The following is a 15042-nucleotide window of genomic DNA, read 5'->3' as shown; positions in this document are numbered from 1 at the left end:
AGCTTTGATGGTATAATTATAAATAGAGCCCTAATTAAGTTGCTAACCTTTCCCCCAGTTATTTATACATACACATGTGAAATAGCTTACTAACCTCATATGTTAGAGATATACCTTATAAGGCAGTGGTAAGCATTTTACATTAGGAATTTATGTTTAAACTGACAACAGTCTTCAACACTAAGAAATTAATACATTAATTTAGTCATTTAGTTTCTCCTTCTTAAATGGCTTTTGAAATTTTAGCATTGTATTTTGATATTTAGAAAAAGATATCAGTGGGCTTAGAAAATCATGATCATATATTTAGCAATGTAATGATTTCACAGTTTAACATGAGGAGTATCTATAAACACACAAACATGGAGTGAACCCAGATAAGCACCTCTGATAGAGGAGGATGTGCTATTAAGCAATCAGTAATGAAATTACTTAGGACCCAAGGACTTTAAATTAGACCTGAGTGTCAGGGTTGCCATCTTAATGTGAAGAAACAGTCTGATTGGTAAGATGTGTATGTAGAAAGAATAGTCTCTTTATGAGAAAACTGAGAACTGGACAAACAATAGGAGATAAAAAATGGTCAAGAAATAAGAAAAGAAGGGAAGAAAAGTATAGCTTATGTATTTAAACAGCCTAGGGACCCACACGACTGAAGTGTAGGTGGAAATATAAAGGGTATTCTCTGCCAGAAATATTTTTCTTTTTTTAGGAAAAGGATCTTTTTCTAAACTTTTTGTTTTGGGTCCCTTGTCTTTCAGTTTCATAGCAATTTCCCTCTTTGGGGGCAGGGAATCTGAAACTTTAACTTGTTGCCCAGAATGCATTTTGTTATAGTCAATTTGCATGCTCTGTAGTTTTTTTAATTTAAATAACTTAAATAGTCTTGTATATCTCATAACACTTGAATTACTTTAACAAATACAGCAAATTGTTGATGATTGTTAAAGTTGGTAATAGATTATGTTTGGATATTTTAATAATAAAAGTTTAAAATGTATTCTCATTGACAAAGGCTTAGATTTATTAAAGACTTTAAAAGCTAGAACTTTGGCCCTGGCTGGCGTAGCTCAGCGGATTGAGCATGGGCTGCAAACCAGGCATCGCAGGTTTGATTCCCAGTCAGGGCACATGCCTAGGTTGTAGGCCATGGCCCCCAGCAACCGCACATTGATGTTTCTCTCTCTTTTGTTCTCTCGCTCTCCCTCTCTCCCTCTCCCCCTTCCCTCTCTAAAAATAAATAAATAAAATCTTAAAAGAAAAAAAGCTAGAACTCTGGAACTAGACTGAAGCCTTGGAGATAATTTATTCTAAGTACTCCTTTTAAAAGGAAACTGAGGCACTAAGATTTTAAAGGGACTTGCCACTTAAGCTGGTACTCCTCCTTAAAGTGAAGCTGAGCCTCCTGACTTCTAGTCCCGTGCTGTTTCTCGAGTGCCACACTGTGCTTCAGATCTTATGCCGTAAATGAGATTCATTCCTGCAAAGTGAGAAATGACTGCAATTATGTGAAGCAGATGTGAGGGGAAGCTAAATAATGTTCTTGGATCCAAAGAATTAAATCTTCATTCAGTTGTATGAAGTTTTCCTCTTTGGAGGTGAGGGGATAGTGGTAGACAAGAGAGAGGGAGATGACTCATTTTAGGATTCTTGAATTTTAAAAGCTAGCCAGTTCTGTCCTGGACGGTTGGTTGGAGTGTCTTTCTGTAGTTGAAAGGTTGTGGGTTTGGTCCATGGTCTGGGCGCTCACAGGAAGCAACTGATTGTTGGTTCTCTCTCACGTCAATGTTTCCTTCTCTCCTTTCCTCTTTCTCTAAGAGCAATGAAAAAAATGTCCTTGGGTGAGGATTACAAAAAGATAAAATTCATTCATTAAAAAAATTAACCAGTTGTAGCTGCTAAATATTTGACTGCTTGGATGTTAATTTAGAAACCTTAAATGCTAGAATATTAACATTAATGTATTACATTTCTAAATGTTCTTAAAAAATACAAAAATTTGGGGGTATTACTTGTTTTTTAAAGCTGGAAGTTTTACTTAATTGTGATCATTTTGATTCTCAAAGAAAATATAAACAGTTATTGAAGGGAAACATCTCTGAACTATTTTATTTTCTACTCACACTGGCATTTTCTCATTGTAAGAAGCATTGTGGTCTGTAATTGATAACTTGACTATTTCATACTCAGGAAGAGTAACCAAGAGTCAGATTCTAAGTAGTTTAAAATGTCAGAGCAGCGAATCTGACATTTCTTTCTAAGATGTAATATTGCATTCATTCTAGTATCTCCTTCAATAATATTGTTTGGTGGGACAATACTATTTACAAATTGTAAGCACTTTTGCTTGTGAGATACAAGTGGTATTTTTCTTTCTTTAGACCTAAATTCTTTTTCATGATATTTGCATTATGTGACTTTGTGAATACAAAGTTACATTCATTTCAGTGTACCTTTCTTTCAAGAAAAACAACAGAACCCAGAAACAAATGTACTGTGATCTTGGAACTTAAGATAAATTTTTGATTCTGTTCATTATGATTGAATCTTATGAACCTAATGTGACATTAAAGTTGTTTTTAAAATTCTGTTAAGGTAATGCATTTTATTTTTAAAATAATTATTTTAAAATAATATTAAAGAAATAGTGGAGAGTGTTTAGTTTTCTAGGTAAGAGATGATGGATTGGATCTAGGCTTGGATTATGATACAGCAGTGGGAATGGTGAGAAGTAAATAAATTCAAGATCTATTTGTAGGTAAGACCCATGGGAATTTGTGATGGATTAGGTGTGATTTGAAGTGAAAGGCAATAAAATAAAATATTTTATTTCCACTAGCCACATTTCCATTGCTCAATAGCCACTTGTGACTGGGGGCCACCTTACTAACCAGTGCAGCTGCAGACCTCCATCATCACAGCACTGCTCTGGGTAAAGACTCATCTTTCGTTCCGCTCTTTGGAATTGTCTGACATTATTCCTTTGATGAGGTCTTAGCCATCTCTTTTTTTCTCACTTTCTGAAAGTTCTGTTGACATATCAGACCTCCTGGATTCTTCAAATCTCTATTTTTTCCCCCGTTCATAGTTTGATCTTTGTATTTTTTCCTACGTTCTGAAAGAGTTCCTTGATTCTGTCTATAAACTCTTCTGTTGCATTTTATATTTGAGACCTCAAATATTTAATTTCCAAAAGTTCTTTATTCTGAGATTTTTCCTTTTTCCTAATATCTTATTTTTCATTTTATAATGCAGTGCCTCTTCTGAAGAAACAAACTTAGGGTTTGTTGTTTTGTTTTAAATTTTTGGTAAGAACTAAAACAGTAGTTTAAAAATATTTTTAAAAATGTTTTAAAATGATCACTGTTACTTATTTTTCCTGGGCCTCTCTCCTTTCCTGTTTGTGTGTCCTTTTATGCTGGAGATGCCCCTAAGTGTCTGGTGACCTTCGATTATGTGTGTCACTAAAAAGCAACATCTCAGGGCTGATCGCATGGCAGGACTTTCTCTGGAGATGTTTTCACGCTGGAGTCCTTCTGGTTGTTGGGGAGGAGTGTGAGTGAGCCCAGCAGTTCCCTGTACAGACTTCAGCTATCCCCCAGTTTTATTCCCTCATCTTCCTTCCCTTTCCATTGCAACTGGTGTTTCTGAGGCCTGAGCCCTTGTGGAATGTTGTAGGGATTAATTCCCTTCTTGGCTGGTAGTAGTGTATAGTTCCAAAGTCTCAATTACAAAACAAGCAATATTTATAGAGATTAAAACAAAAATTTTTATTCCATTTTTATTCTCCATCTTTAACTCATCCCTTCCCCTATAGATAAGTGTTATTATTAATATTTAGTTTATCCTCTTATTTCTTTTTGAAAATATAAGGAAATACTTTTATATATACATATTCCTCCCTTTCTCAGGTAAAAGGTAGCATATTACATGTGTTTTGCACCTTGATAGGTTGTTGCTCGTCCACAGCAGTGTGTGGCAATCTTCCTCATTCCTGTTACAGCTGTGTGGTGTTTTCATTGCAGAGTTGCATCACAGTTCATTTAACTGGTCTCCTGTTGATGGACATTTGGATTATTTCCAGTCTTTTGCTGTTACAAATAGTGCTTCAGTTGGAAGCCTTATGCAAAAACCAAGCTTTTGTTTGTGTTACATTTAAAAATCTATGAATGGTTTTTTATACAAGCTATTGATTTTTAAAACTGAGAATTTAGAAATTATTAATGTATTTAAAAGTATAATAAACCCACTATTTATTAATATTTTATAAAATAACTATTTTTCAAAACAAAAATATCTCATGAGTGCCATGTTTTTAGTTTTGCAAATCTGCTGCAGTACGTCATTTTAGTTGAAGCATGTAAAGAAAATTTCCATCATACAGATATGTACCTAAAAGGGAATTTTGGTAACTTTTACAGGTAATTCTTTGATACTACACCAAACTCAGCAGTTGGTAATTTCTTAAAGATTAGTGGCAATATGGAATCAAAAGTCCCACTGCTGTGGCCTTGGTCACCGTAAAACCTTGCAAGAGCCTAGACCCTGAGACAGGAAGCCACCTATGTTTGGTGGAGCTTCAGGGCTGAGAGGGTGTGGCCAGGCCTCCTTGTTTTTTTATCTCTCTGTCCTCCTGCCTCCAACTTATTCAGTCTCTTCTAGAGAATGGAAGAGGAGGGAACTTCTAAACTAATGTGTATGGGCCAACATTACTGTGATACCACAGTTGGGTAGAGGCAGAGCAAAAGAGAGGAGACCACAGACTGGTGTCTGTGAACATTGATCCTCAACACAACATTAGCAAGTTGAATTCAGCAGTATATACAAAATAATATGCTAAGACCATGTTGAGGCTTATTCCTAGAATGCAAGGCTAGTTCAGTATTGGAAAATAAGTCAGTGTAATCCACCATACTAACAGTCTAAAGAGAAAAACCACAAGTTATATCAAGAGATAACAACACCACAAAACCCACACATTTGACAAAATACAACATCCATTCATTCTTGGAAAACTAGAAATAGAAGGGAAATTCCTTAACTTGTTAAAGGTTACCTATAAAATCTTACAGCAACCATCATACTTAAGGATACAGACCGAATGCTTTCTCTCTAAAATTAGGAGCAAGGTTAAGATGTCTACTCTCAACACTCCTATTCAATATCGTACCGGCATCTTAGCTAGTGCAGTATGGCCAAAAAAGGGGGAGGTGGAGGCACAGAGATTGGAAAGGAAGAAATAAAACTGTCCCTGTTCACAGATAACATTATTGTCAAAGCAGAAAAACCCAAGGAACCTACACACAAAACTAACCAATAAAAGTCCTATGACTAATGTGAATTTGGCAAGCTTTCAGAATATAAGGCCAGCACACACAAATCAGTCTCATTTCTATGACCAGCATTATACAGTTGGACATCCAAATATAAAAGCCAGTACCATTACAGTAACTCAAAGAAAAATATGTGAAAATCTAACAAACCTGCATAGGATCTGTGTGCTGAGAACTACAAAACTGCTAACATGTAGTTTATTTGTTATATAAGTCATTTTGTTTGGTTGTCATTAAGATTTCCTTTGAGGACAGATCTCACAGCAGCAAATAGTGGTTCTGGCTACGATGATGGTACCCTCACAGCACCTGCAACCACCCTCTCCCCCATTAGTCGGCCTGACCGTCTCGGCTTGTGCTGAGATCCCCAAAGCGCACCCTGCTGTGGCCGTGCCAGTTCATCTCTCTCCTTTGTCCTCGAACCTCCAGTGCCTGATTTCCAATTATTGCTGCAACAGTGGTAAAAGAAAGATTCCTCAGAATTGTGGTGACCACCATCTGAACAGCAAATCTGTTATTGCTGGAGGGAAGTGGGGGCAATAAAAGCCAACCCCAATCTGTCATTTAGGATCTAACATGGAACCTTATCTTTATGTGTTATAGTGAAACAATTATATAACAACAGGCCCTTCATATGTGCCAGGAACAGTTATAACTACTATACATGCAGAACTCATTTAGTTCTCACAGCAGCCCTAAGAGGTGCTGTGGGTAATGAAGCCATGTTTACAGGTGAAGTTCCCAGGAGGTTAAGTCAGTTGCCCGGGGAGACAGTGCTCATAAAAGACAGCCTGAAGCCTAATCCCAACTGGTGAGCCTCTAGGAGGGTGTCCCACCTTTTGGCGTCTTTGGGCCACACTGGAAGAAGAGTTGTCTTGGACCACACATTAAATACATTGCAACACATAGTCACAAAAGAAATCTCATAATGTTTTAAGTAAATTTATGATTTTGTGTTGGGCCACATTCATAGCCATCCTGAGCCGCATGCGGCCCACAGGCTGCAGGTTGGACACCCAGACTGAGGTCGCAAACCTAACTACTACTCCATCCTGCCTTGCCACTGCAACCGGGGATGCATACTGGTCACAACACCCAGGCAAGGGTGTTGTGTTTTATTATTACATAGGAAATAATAAAGAAAGAATTGTGAGATGGCTGGCAAATAGATCTTGTTGGGAGGGTTAGAGGAATAGGTTGTGCAGTTTAGGAAGGAGAAAATATAAAGAGAAAGTTCACTGGGTTTGAGGCATATAAAGGATTTTTTTGAAGAAAGTAATGAATGTTCTATGTTAATTGAAGACTGTAAAAGAAGATACAAAGTGAGTCCAATCCGGGGTACTTCCTGTTGGGTAGGAGGAATGGTGTCTTGCCGTCTGGTAGGTTTAAGCAATGATAAATTGGGAGGTGCTGAAGGCTCAGGCCCAAGAAATAATCCAGAATGGATGACCCTGTTCAAGATGGCTATGATTCAGTTGGTGATGACTGTAGTTTCCCTGTTTAATTATGAACAGATAAAATTTCTTCATTCTTATTCTTAATCTAATGGTGCTGAAACATCAATAGCATTTAGAACTGAAGATAGGAAGTTCAGCTCCATATTTTACAGATGAGAAAGTGTAATCAGAAATTAAATGTGTGTTGTCATTGGACTCCAGGTCTCCTGATGCTATGTCCAGAGCTCAGGCTGCTTTCTGGGGGTGTTGTTATAGTCGCAGAAGAGAGTGTTTTTGAGAATTTCTACTTAGTACAGTGAGATTGCTGTATATCTAAGGAAGGGAGTATAAGTTTCACTGATTAATGAAATGTGCTTTTCCTTTGTGTAGTATGAACCCAGAGGACCTGGTCGGCCCTTGTACCAAAGAAGAATCTCCTCTAGCTCAGTCCAGCCATGTTCTGAAGAAGTGAGTGCTCCTCAAGACAGTCTTGCTCAGTGTAAAGAGCTGCAGGACCACAGTAACCAATCTTCTTTCAACTTTCTATCCCCGGAGTCCTGGGTAAACGCCACCTCATCTACCCCCTATCAGAACATTCCGTGCAATGGATCCAGCAGGGCAGCTCAGCCTAGAGAGTTGATAGGTAAGACAAGGCGGGTGGGCTGCTTAAACCGTAGCTTTGAACTACTCAGCTCCGAGGTATCCATGGAATTTTCTCCTTCCATCTCCCCCACTTGCATTGCTGCCTTTGAGCAGTAGTCAGTGGTCATAGCTCATAGGCAGCCTCAGGCACGCTTACTAATTTAGGACCGCGCTGAGTCCACATTTGCGGCCTGGAAGGTAAGTGGATCCGTCTGTGTGGGGAACTGTGAATGGATGAGAGAGGTAGTGGAATTTAAAACGTATTTCTAAATACTAGTTAGACTCATTTTTGCTTGGGAAAGTTTGTTTTCTGAGGTTTTTGTTCGTTTTGTTTTTTTTCAGACTGGGACAGGCAGAGTTGGTTAGGTCAGTGTCAGTTTTCAAGGATTTATTGTCAGTAAAATTGTTGACAATTTGAGATACAATAGAGTTTAGTCATAAGAGAAATCAGTAAAGTCTAACATTTTGAGATTAAGAAATCATTTGTTTATTTCTTATATTCTAATGAACTGAAAAATCCACAGCTAAGGAATTTTTTAAAAAGGCATTGAAGGGCATTGGAATAGACAAGGCTGTAAACTTGAAATACATGGCGGGATGTCTAAAGTCTTCCTCTTTAGCCTTGAACATGAATGTACTTTCATCTTTAATTTGTTCCCTCTTTTTTTATGTGTGTATTTTGAATGTAAAGAAATGAACGATAATACTTGCAATCTCTAAGCTATAGCCTTCTTTTTGTAGGCTGTAGACATTGATCTTTGGGAGCAAGTGTGTGATTTTTGGTGAATTTCTGCCCTGGTAGCAACCTTTGTATTTGAAATTAATCTTGCTCACCTTTAGAATGTGAATCCATTGTTTCTGTAACTGACCCATTTTTGAGCGTGTGCCATATAGCATATTTTTAGAACATTAGACATGGTAGGACAAAAAGCAGTAAAAAAGTTTTGACTTTGTTTCCTGGCAAGAGACACTGTCATTTTAATCTTTAAACATTCTTTAGTGCCCATGGTATAAGCTGCTGTACTTTTCCTGGGGTTGATCTGTATTTTAAAGGTCTAACATAAATACACTCATATTATTATATTTGAATTTCATGAGAAACATCTAAATTACAAATCACTGGTGGAAATTGGTTACTTTTTCCTTGTTTTGTTTATAATAACTTATTTCGAAGCCAGATCATTTCACTCATTTTTCCACCTAAATTTTAGGACAGCTGTTGGCCAAAGTCAATAAAAATTCAACCTGAGCAGGTAGGGTAGAAAGTTCTTAAACAAATCCCCAATGTGCATGTTGTGTGTGGTATCTTACACAAGTACAGAATTATTTTCTTCGTTGCTAGGAGACGAATTGTAGTATTCTTTAGTAGAAAGTAACAGTTAAATATTAAAAAATTAATTTAAAATCATATTAAAAATTAATTCAAAATCACTACTATCCTGAGACACAGCTTCTTGTCTGTCAGTGTGTGTGTGTGTATTTATTTTTGGAGGAATGTAACAATTGCCTGTGGTGAATCAACAGGAAAATACGTTCTCCACAATTGTAAGCCTGAGAGCAGAGACCACGTCTTTGACCTTTTTGACCTTTGGATTTCCCATTTTTGTCACTGATCATACTTTAGGCTGCTGACACCGAGACCATGAAAACAGATCCCGTGCAGTCAGGGGCTGACCCAGTGTCCCTGCAGGGTATTTACACTTGGTGGTTCCCCAGTGCAGGTGGGGGTCTCCTCTCCAACATGGGTGTGCTTGGGTTCTGTTCATCCATCTTGATAACAAGACATACTTTATCAGACTTTTTCTTTTCATACATGGATGAAAATTTAAGACTATAGAGATATGTATTTTGAAAAATATCATTGGTTGTGAGATTAGTAATATTCATAGATTTTTTTAAATCCTCACCCAAGGATATGTTTTATTGATTTTTTTTTTTTTTTAGAGAAAGAGAAAGGGGGAGAGAGGAACATTAGTGTGAGAAACATTGATCGGTTGTCTCCCGTGTGTGCCTCAGTGGGGGATCAAACCTGCAACTTAGGTACGTGCTCTGACTGGGAATGAAACACGCAGTGCTTTGGTGTGTGGGACAGCGCTCCCAACTGAGCCACCCCCAGCCAAGGCTAGAATTCATAGTTTTAAAGAATAATTTCTCTTAGCTGGTATATATGATAAATTCATAGAGGTCTTGAATTCACGGTTGGATAGAAACGTAGACATTAGGTTAAACATATTATTTTGTAAACATTTATTATTTAAATGAAAAGATTGTAAATTCTGATTATATTTCCATGAAAATAAGAACATGGTTAAATAATAAATCTTAGTGGAGTAAGTAAAAGTAGTATGAGCTTGCCCTGGCCTGCATGGCTCTGTTGATTGGAGCATCATCCCACAACTAAAAGGTCGCCCATTCAATTCCCAGTCAGGGTTCACGCTTAGGTTGTGGGTTTGATCCCCAGTTGGGGGGTGAATGTGGGAGGCACCCAATCAATGTTTCTCTCGCACATTGATGTTTCTCTCCCTCTCTTGCTCCCTCCCTTCCCCTTTCTCTAAAAATAAATAAAATCTTTAAAAAATAGCTTCATTCTAAAAAACAAGTAATTACACCAATGCTGTGATCAACTAGGGAGGTGTGTAAACATGGTTGGTTGAGTGTGAACGACAGTATCTTCCTGTGGGAAAGTCTGGCTGCTGTTACCAGAACTTCCCATTGTGTGCCTGCTGCGCGACCCAACAGCATGCTTCTGAGGGCTTCTCCTCAGGAAATAGTCATGAAAATTGAGAAATGTTTATCTCTAATAACATTTATAACAGTGTATCAAAGTGAAGTATTGGTTATAATCCAAATTTCTAAAAATGAGAGGTTACTTAAGTTATAAAATATCTACATTATATGATGCTCTTAGGAAAAAACACATCAACAAATTAAGACTTTTCTCAGGTATTTGGGAATATGAATGACTTATTTTCTTCTTTGGCCTTTTGTATAACTTCCAAGTTATCCCCAGTGAGTATGTTATTATGATTATAATCCAGTATAGCATTAGTTAAATTCTTAAAAGATTGAAAACAAAAGCAGCGTTTGGAAACCAGTTTAAATTTAGTGAGCAGGACATTAGGAGAAGGGGGTCACATTATAACCGAGGGCCCTAAAAGGCAGGCAGGCAGGTTACAGGAAACGGAAACTCAAGATCATACCCACTTTTCCTTCACCTTATTCCATGTGTGCTTGTATATTCTAAGAAAAAATAGCATTTTTAAGAAATGGAATTCAGTGCTACTATTACTTGGGTTAATAATAAAAGCTATTTGGACCAGAAGTCTGCCTATACAGCTTATTTTTATTAAAGAACATGTTAGGTCCCATTTTCAAACTGTGAGCAGTTAAAATAATAAATATCAAATGTACAATTGTACAAATTAGATTTTTGAAAGCAAACCTTCAGACTTGACCTTTAGTTTTTGTATGTTAACTACCCCAGGTCGTGTAGAGGATTCTTTTTTGAGTGTTAATGAGATGCAGGAGTTTGGTTAGGTGTGCTGTGATTTTGACATTCTGTGGCAGAAGCTGCCTGTCCTCGTGACTGCCCTGTGCCTGAGCTCCTGGGGCTGAGAGCCAACCGTGACACGCATCGATGAGGTGTGGGACCGTCCCTGGGTCTTAATCGCTGTCACTGTTTTCTGCTTCTAGCTCCGCCCAAGGCCGTCAAACCTCCCCCTGAGGATCAGCTGAAGTCTGAAAACCTTGAGGTGTCCAGTTCCTTCAACTATAATGTGCTGCAGCATCTCGGCCAGTTCCCCCCCCTCATGCCCAACAAGCAGATTGCGGAGTCGGCCAACAGCAGCAGCCAGCAGAGTGCGGGGGGCAGCAAGCCCACCATGTCCTATGCCAGTGCTCTACGGGCGCCCCCCAAGCCCAGGCCCCCGCCTGAGCAGGCCAAGAAGAGTAGCGACCCTTTGTCCCTGTTCCAGGAACTCAGCCTGGGGAGCTCTTCGGGCAGCAATGGCTTTTACTCCTATTTTAAATAATCACTTTTTTCCCTCAAGGGAGAATGTTTTAATTTCTGTTTGTACCAGTAGAATTAAGATAGTTGGACTTCATCTATAGATGCAGAGTTCCCTTTGTTTTAATATTAAATATGTTCTCACTTAATTGCTTTGCTGCTAGACTTGCAACTAATTTTTTAAAAGTATATTCCATTATTTTGCATTTTGATGTGTCGGAATTTTGACAGCTTTTATGTAGAATAAAAAAATATTTTTAAATTTGTGTATTGTTACATATGTTTGCATCAAGCTAGCAGCTAAGAGGTTAATTGTGCAACTTAGAAAAAAAGAAAAAAGTTTGTCTAAAATGTATTTAAAAAGAAAAAAAACTTGTAAGTAGCATTTACATTTATTCAATAATATTACCATATGCTGGGTTTCTGTACCAGAAATGGCCAGTTGATGTACAAAATGTATGTTATTTTTGCTTAAATTCATTTAAAATTTTTTAAAATAAAGGGCAGCATCTTTTAAATACTTTTAAGTTTTATCAGCTTTTTTTTGGTGACAAGATGCTGCATTCTAAAACTTTCACAGTTTTAGACTCATATGACATGCTGGTATAATCTCCATCCATGGTAGGATAGAGTTAGAGGCATTCTTCGCAGGTCTGTTCTGTATGCCACTGTTTTTTGTAATGTGAAAAAACGTGAGCATACTTAGTTATTTTTTTGGACAAGCTACACTTCAAGCTTGTTTTTAATGTTAATTTGATAGTGTGTTTTTTTTAAACAGATCATGAAGCTGAAAAATTTTTAGGATTGTTGGTGCTTAGTAGACTTGATAACTATTTTAAAAATGCGTGAATTTAGTAAAATCTTTTTTTTCCTCACTATGCATGTGTAGATGTTTGTAATCTGGCTCCTCCATCCCACTCCAGTGGTATAAAGACTTGTGCCGCTTTAAGGTTTTTTTTCCCCTCCAGTAAAAATTTTCGTACCTTATTTGATGTTTACATTACAATGTGACATTATAAATGGCAATTCAAATATTTTGCTAACTGTTTTGAGGAACATCATTAAAGAAAAAAATATGTTTGTCAAAGATGCATCAAAATTCATCGAAATCTGGGGCAAAAAAACCACCCTTGTTTTTCATGTCTTTTGATTCTTTGAAAATAACCCCATTGAACTTGTACAAAAATATAAACTTTAAATAGCTATCTTAACTATTCTATGGCCTAAAAGTTGTTTTGAATGAACTTTGGTAAAATCTAAAGGAGAAAAACGTTTACCCTCTTAAAACTGGTGGTCTTGTAACCTTTTGAAGCAATGCATGTCCTTACTGTTTTCCTGAATTAGTACTACAACTTTTATACTTCAGAAGTATCTTGAAACTACAATATAACTTAAAAAAAAAAAAAAAGATGCGGTTGGTAAACTTTGCAAATGAACCAGTGGGTCCTGATGATTCGTTCCAAAAAGGTGCTTTGGAGGACTCCGTAGGCTTTTAAAACAGGGTTGAGAAGTGGCAAGGGGGGAGAAAACTGCTTGCAGCCCCGACAAGTCTGGGTTTAGTTGGTGTCAGCCAGCCTCACCCCGTAGTCAGTGCTCAGACCACTTAGGAGCGACAGTGCCTTTGGTCAGAGGTCGTCGAGCTGTAGGACAGATGCAGACTGCCTCCCACCGAGTTCTGTCTGTCTGCCTTTAGCACGCTTCCCTCGTGCGTGGCTTCAGGGCACAGGCCGCAGGTCTCGCTCGTGTGGGGTGGCAGGTGTAGGCCCAGAGGCTGCAGGCGTGGTAATGGTTAGCGTGAGTCACCGTTGGGAAGCGGGGCCAGCCCGTGACGGCACCGCGTTTCCTCTGTGCGGAGTCAGGTCTCCACGTTGAGCCATGTCAGAGGCTGTCCAGGCCACTTTAGTCACCAGAGGAGAAGAGAAACATTTTGCCATCTAGCAGTGTGTTTCCAGCTCAGTGACAAAACTGAAGACATAGCCCAAATGAAAGCCAGGTCCCCTCGATGTGAGGATGTCTCTGAAAAACCCTTTTCTCGTCCACGGCGATCCTTCTCCCCCCAGCCTCCAGGCCTGTACCACAAGCCCGACAGATGTTCAGAAGCACGTGGACGATATGAAGGCAGAGCTGTCGTGTCAGAGCTAACCCCTTGTCATGAACTACTTGCTTAGTTTTCTGCTTTCCAGACTTGAACCTTTAAAAAACTACCAGTTTTTAAATTATTTGTATTTATATTTACTTAAAGAGGTCATGTGCACACGCCGCCATCTGTATAAATGTATTGATGGTGGAAGCTTGGATAAGGAAGCTATTATTAAGTTGTGACGTCCCTCTTCTAAGCAGTTATTTCTTTAAAAAACTAAAAATAATAGCTACTCACGAGTTCCCTGCTCCACTGCAAGGGTCTTTTGAGTGCTCATTTCCTCACCTGCGCCCCCAGCTGGCAGGGATGAGGAGGTTTCCACCTGATCCTCGTGGGTTCAGTGTGCTGCTTGCGGAGTTCCACCTCCGGCAGGCTCACTCTTTCTCAGCAGTTTTACACCTAGTGTCTGGAATGGTTTTGAGCAAGTCTGACTGCAGGAGTCATTGCAATTTCCCGTTGAAATGACGCGTGGCTTCTGAGGAGCAATCATGCTTTTTCAGTATTTTTTCCGTGGTATTAGTGAGTACCCACAGGTTAGACTTAGAAACAACTGATTTTATAGATGAGGCTCAACCTTAGAGTTCAGGTGGAACTCCTTTTTTTTTTTTTTTTTAAAGAAAACTTCATGGTGGCTCTTGGATAATACCAAGTATTACCAACTTCCTTCTAGAACAGAGTTAAGTGAGGTTAATTGTTCACATGTCTTTCTACTCCTTTGTTCTCTGTATCATGCTGAAGTTTCCTCCTCCTTGTCAGAACCGTTTTATTCATTTCACTTGTTAATTTCAGTGCTACTAAGATTTTCTTTTTTTATTTTTTTTTATCTTAAAGAAATTCTTTTGGGTGATAGAATTTGTAAAGTATTCATGCTAAAATTTTTTCTTGATCTAAAAATCAGTGCTATTTTGTTAAGATTTGAAGGGCCTCATTCAATGTACCGGGGCTGTTTTCTGGTGTTTTGGTGATCATTGGAGCATATGCCTTGCCCAATTGTTATAGCGGAGCTTTGTTTTTGATTAGTCAGTAGTTAATTATTGACCGTTTAAACTAACATGACCTTCATTTCCTTTCCTTGGGCAGATATGCTTTCTATCTAGGTCATGTTATGTATACGAAACAACAAACTGCTTTGTGGGGCTTTTTCATCCGAGAGTCTAGAGTAAGTTCAGGTTTGGCATAAACGTCAATGGATCTTTTCAGTTCAAAGAACTGCAGAATAAGTAAAACAAGCAGAATTCCCACTGAATAAGCATTACCTAACTAAACACAGCACTCTCTGAGATCAGTTTGTGAGACACCTTCCTTCTTTGCGGAGGCGTGGACATGACTGGGGAAGCTCAATGAATTTTCTAACTTAGAGATAATTAATATATAGTGTTAATCTTGCTCTAGCGTAGTTGATTTTACCTGTTTAATATTATCCATGAATACATCTCAAGAGCAAAGCTATAAACATATAAGAATGTATCTTGAGATACCTTGGCT

At 38.3% G+C, this 15042-nt stretch overlaps 1 protein-coding gene across 6 annotated transcripts in view; it reads left to right on the top strand.

Annotated features, from left to right (window-relative positions):
* The window catches only part of HELZ (helicase with zinc finger), a 138833-nt gene extending 124674 nt beyond the window's left edge, over positions 1-14159 (top strand). For all 6 annotated transcript variants that reach the window (XM_028521002.2, XM_036033464.1, XM_028521001.2 and 3 more), the window contains 2 exons: positions 7160-7412; positions 11105-14159. In XM_028521002.2, the coding sequence (XP_028376803.1) occupies positions 7160-7412; positions 11105-11442 (591 nt within the window). In that variant the 3' untranslated portion in view covers positions 11443-14159. The remainder of the gene's footprint in view (positions 1-7159; positions 7413-11104) is intronic.
* The last annotated feature ends 883 nt before the right edge of the window (positions 14160-15042 follow it).

This window comes from Phyllostomus discolor, chromosome 8 (genome assembly GCF_004126475.2).
Source record: "Phyllostomus discolor isolate MPI-MPIP mPhyDis1 chromosome 8, mPhyDis1.pri.v3, whole genome shotgun sequence".
Classification (NCBI taxonomy): Eukaryota; Metazoa; Chordata; class Mammalia; order Chiroptera; family Phyllostomidae; genus Phyllostomus; species Phyllostomus discolor.
Note: the sequence above shows the minus strand (reverse complement) of the source record. Positions and strands in the feature narration are given on the sequence as shown.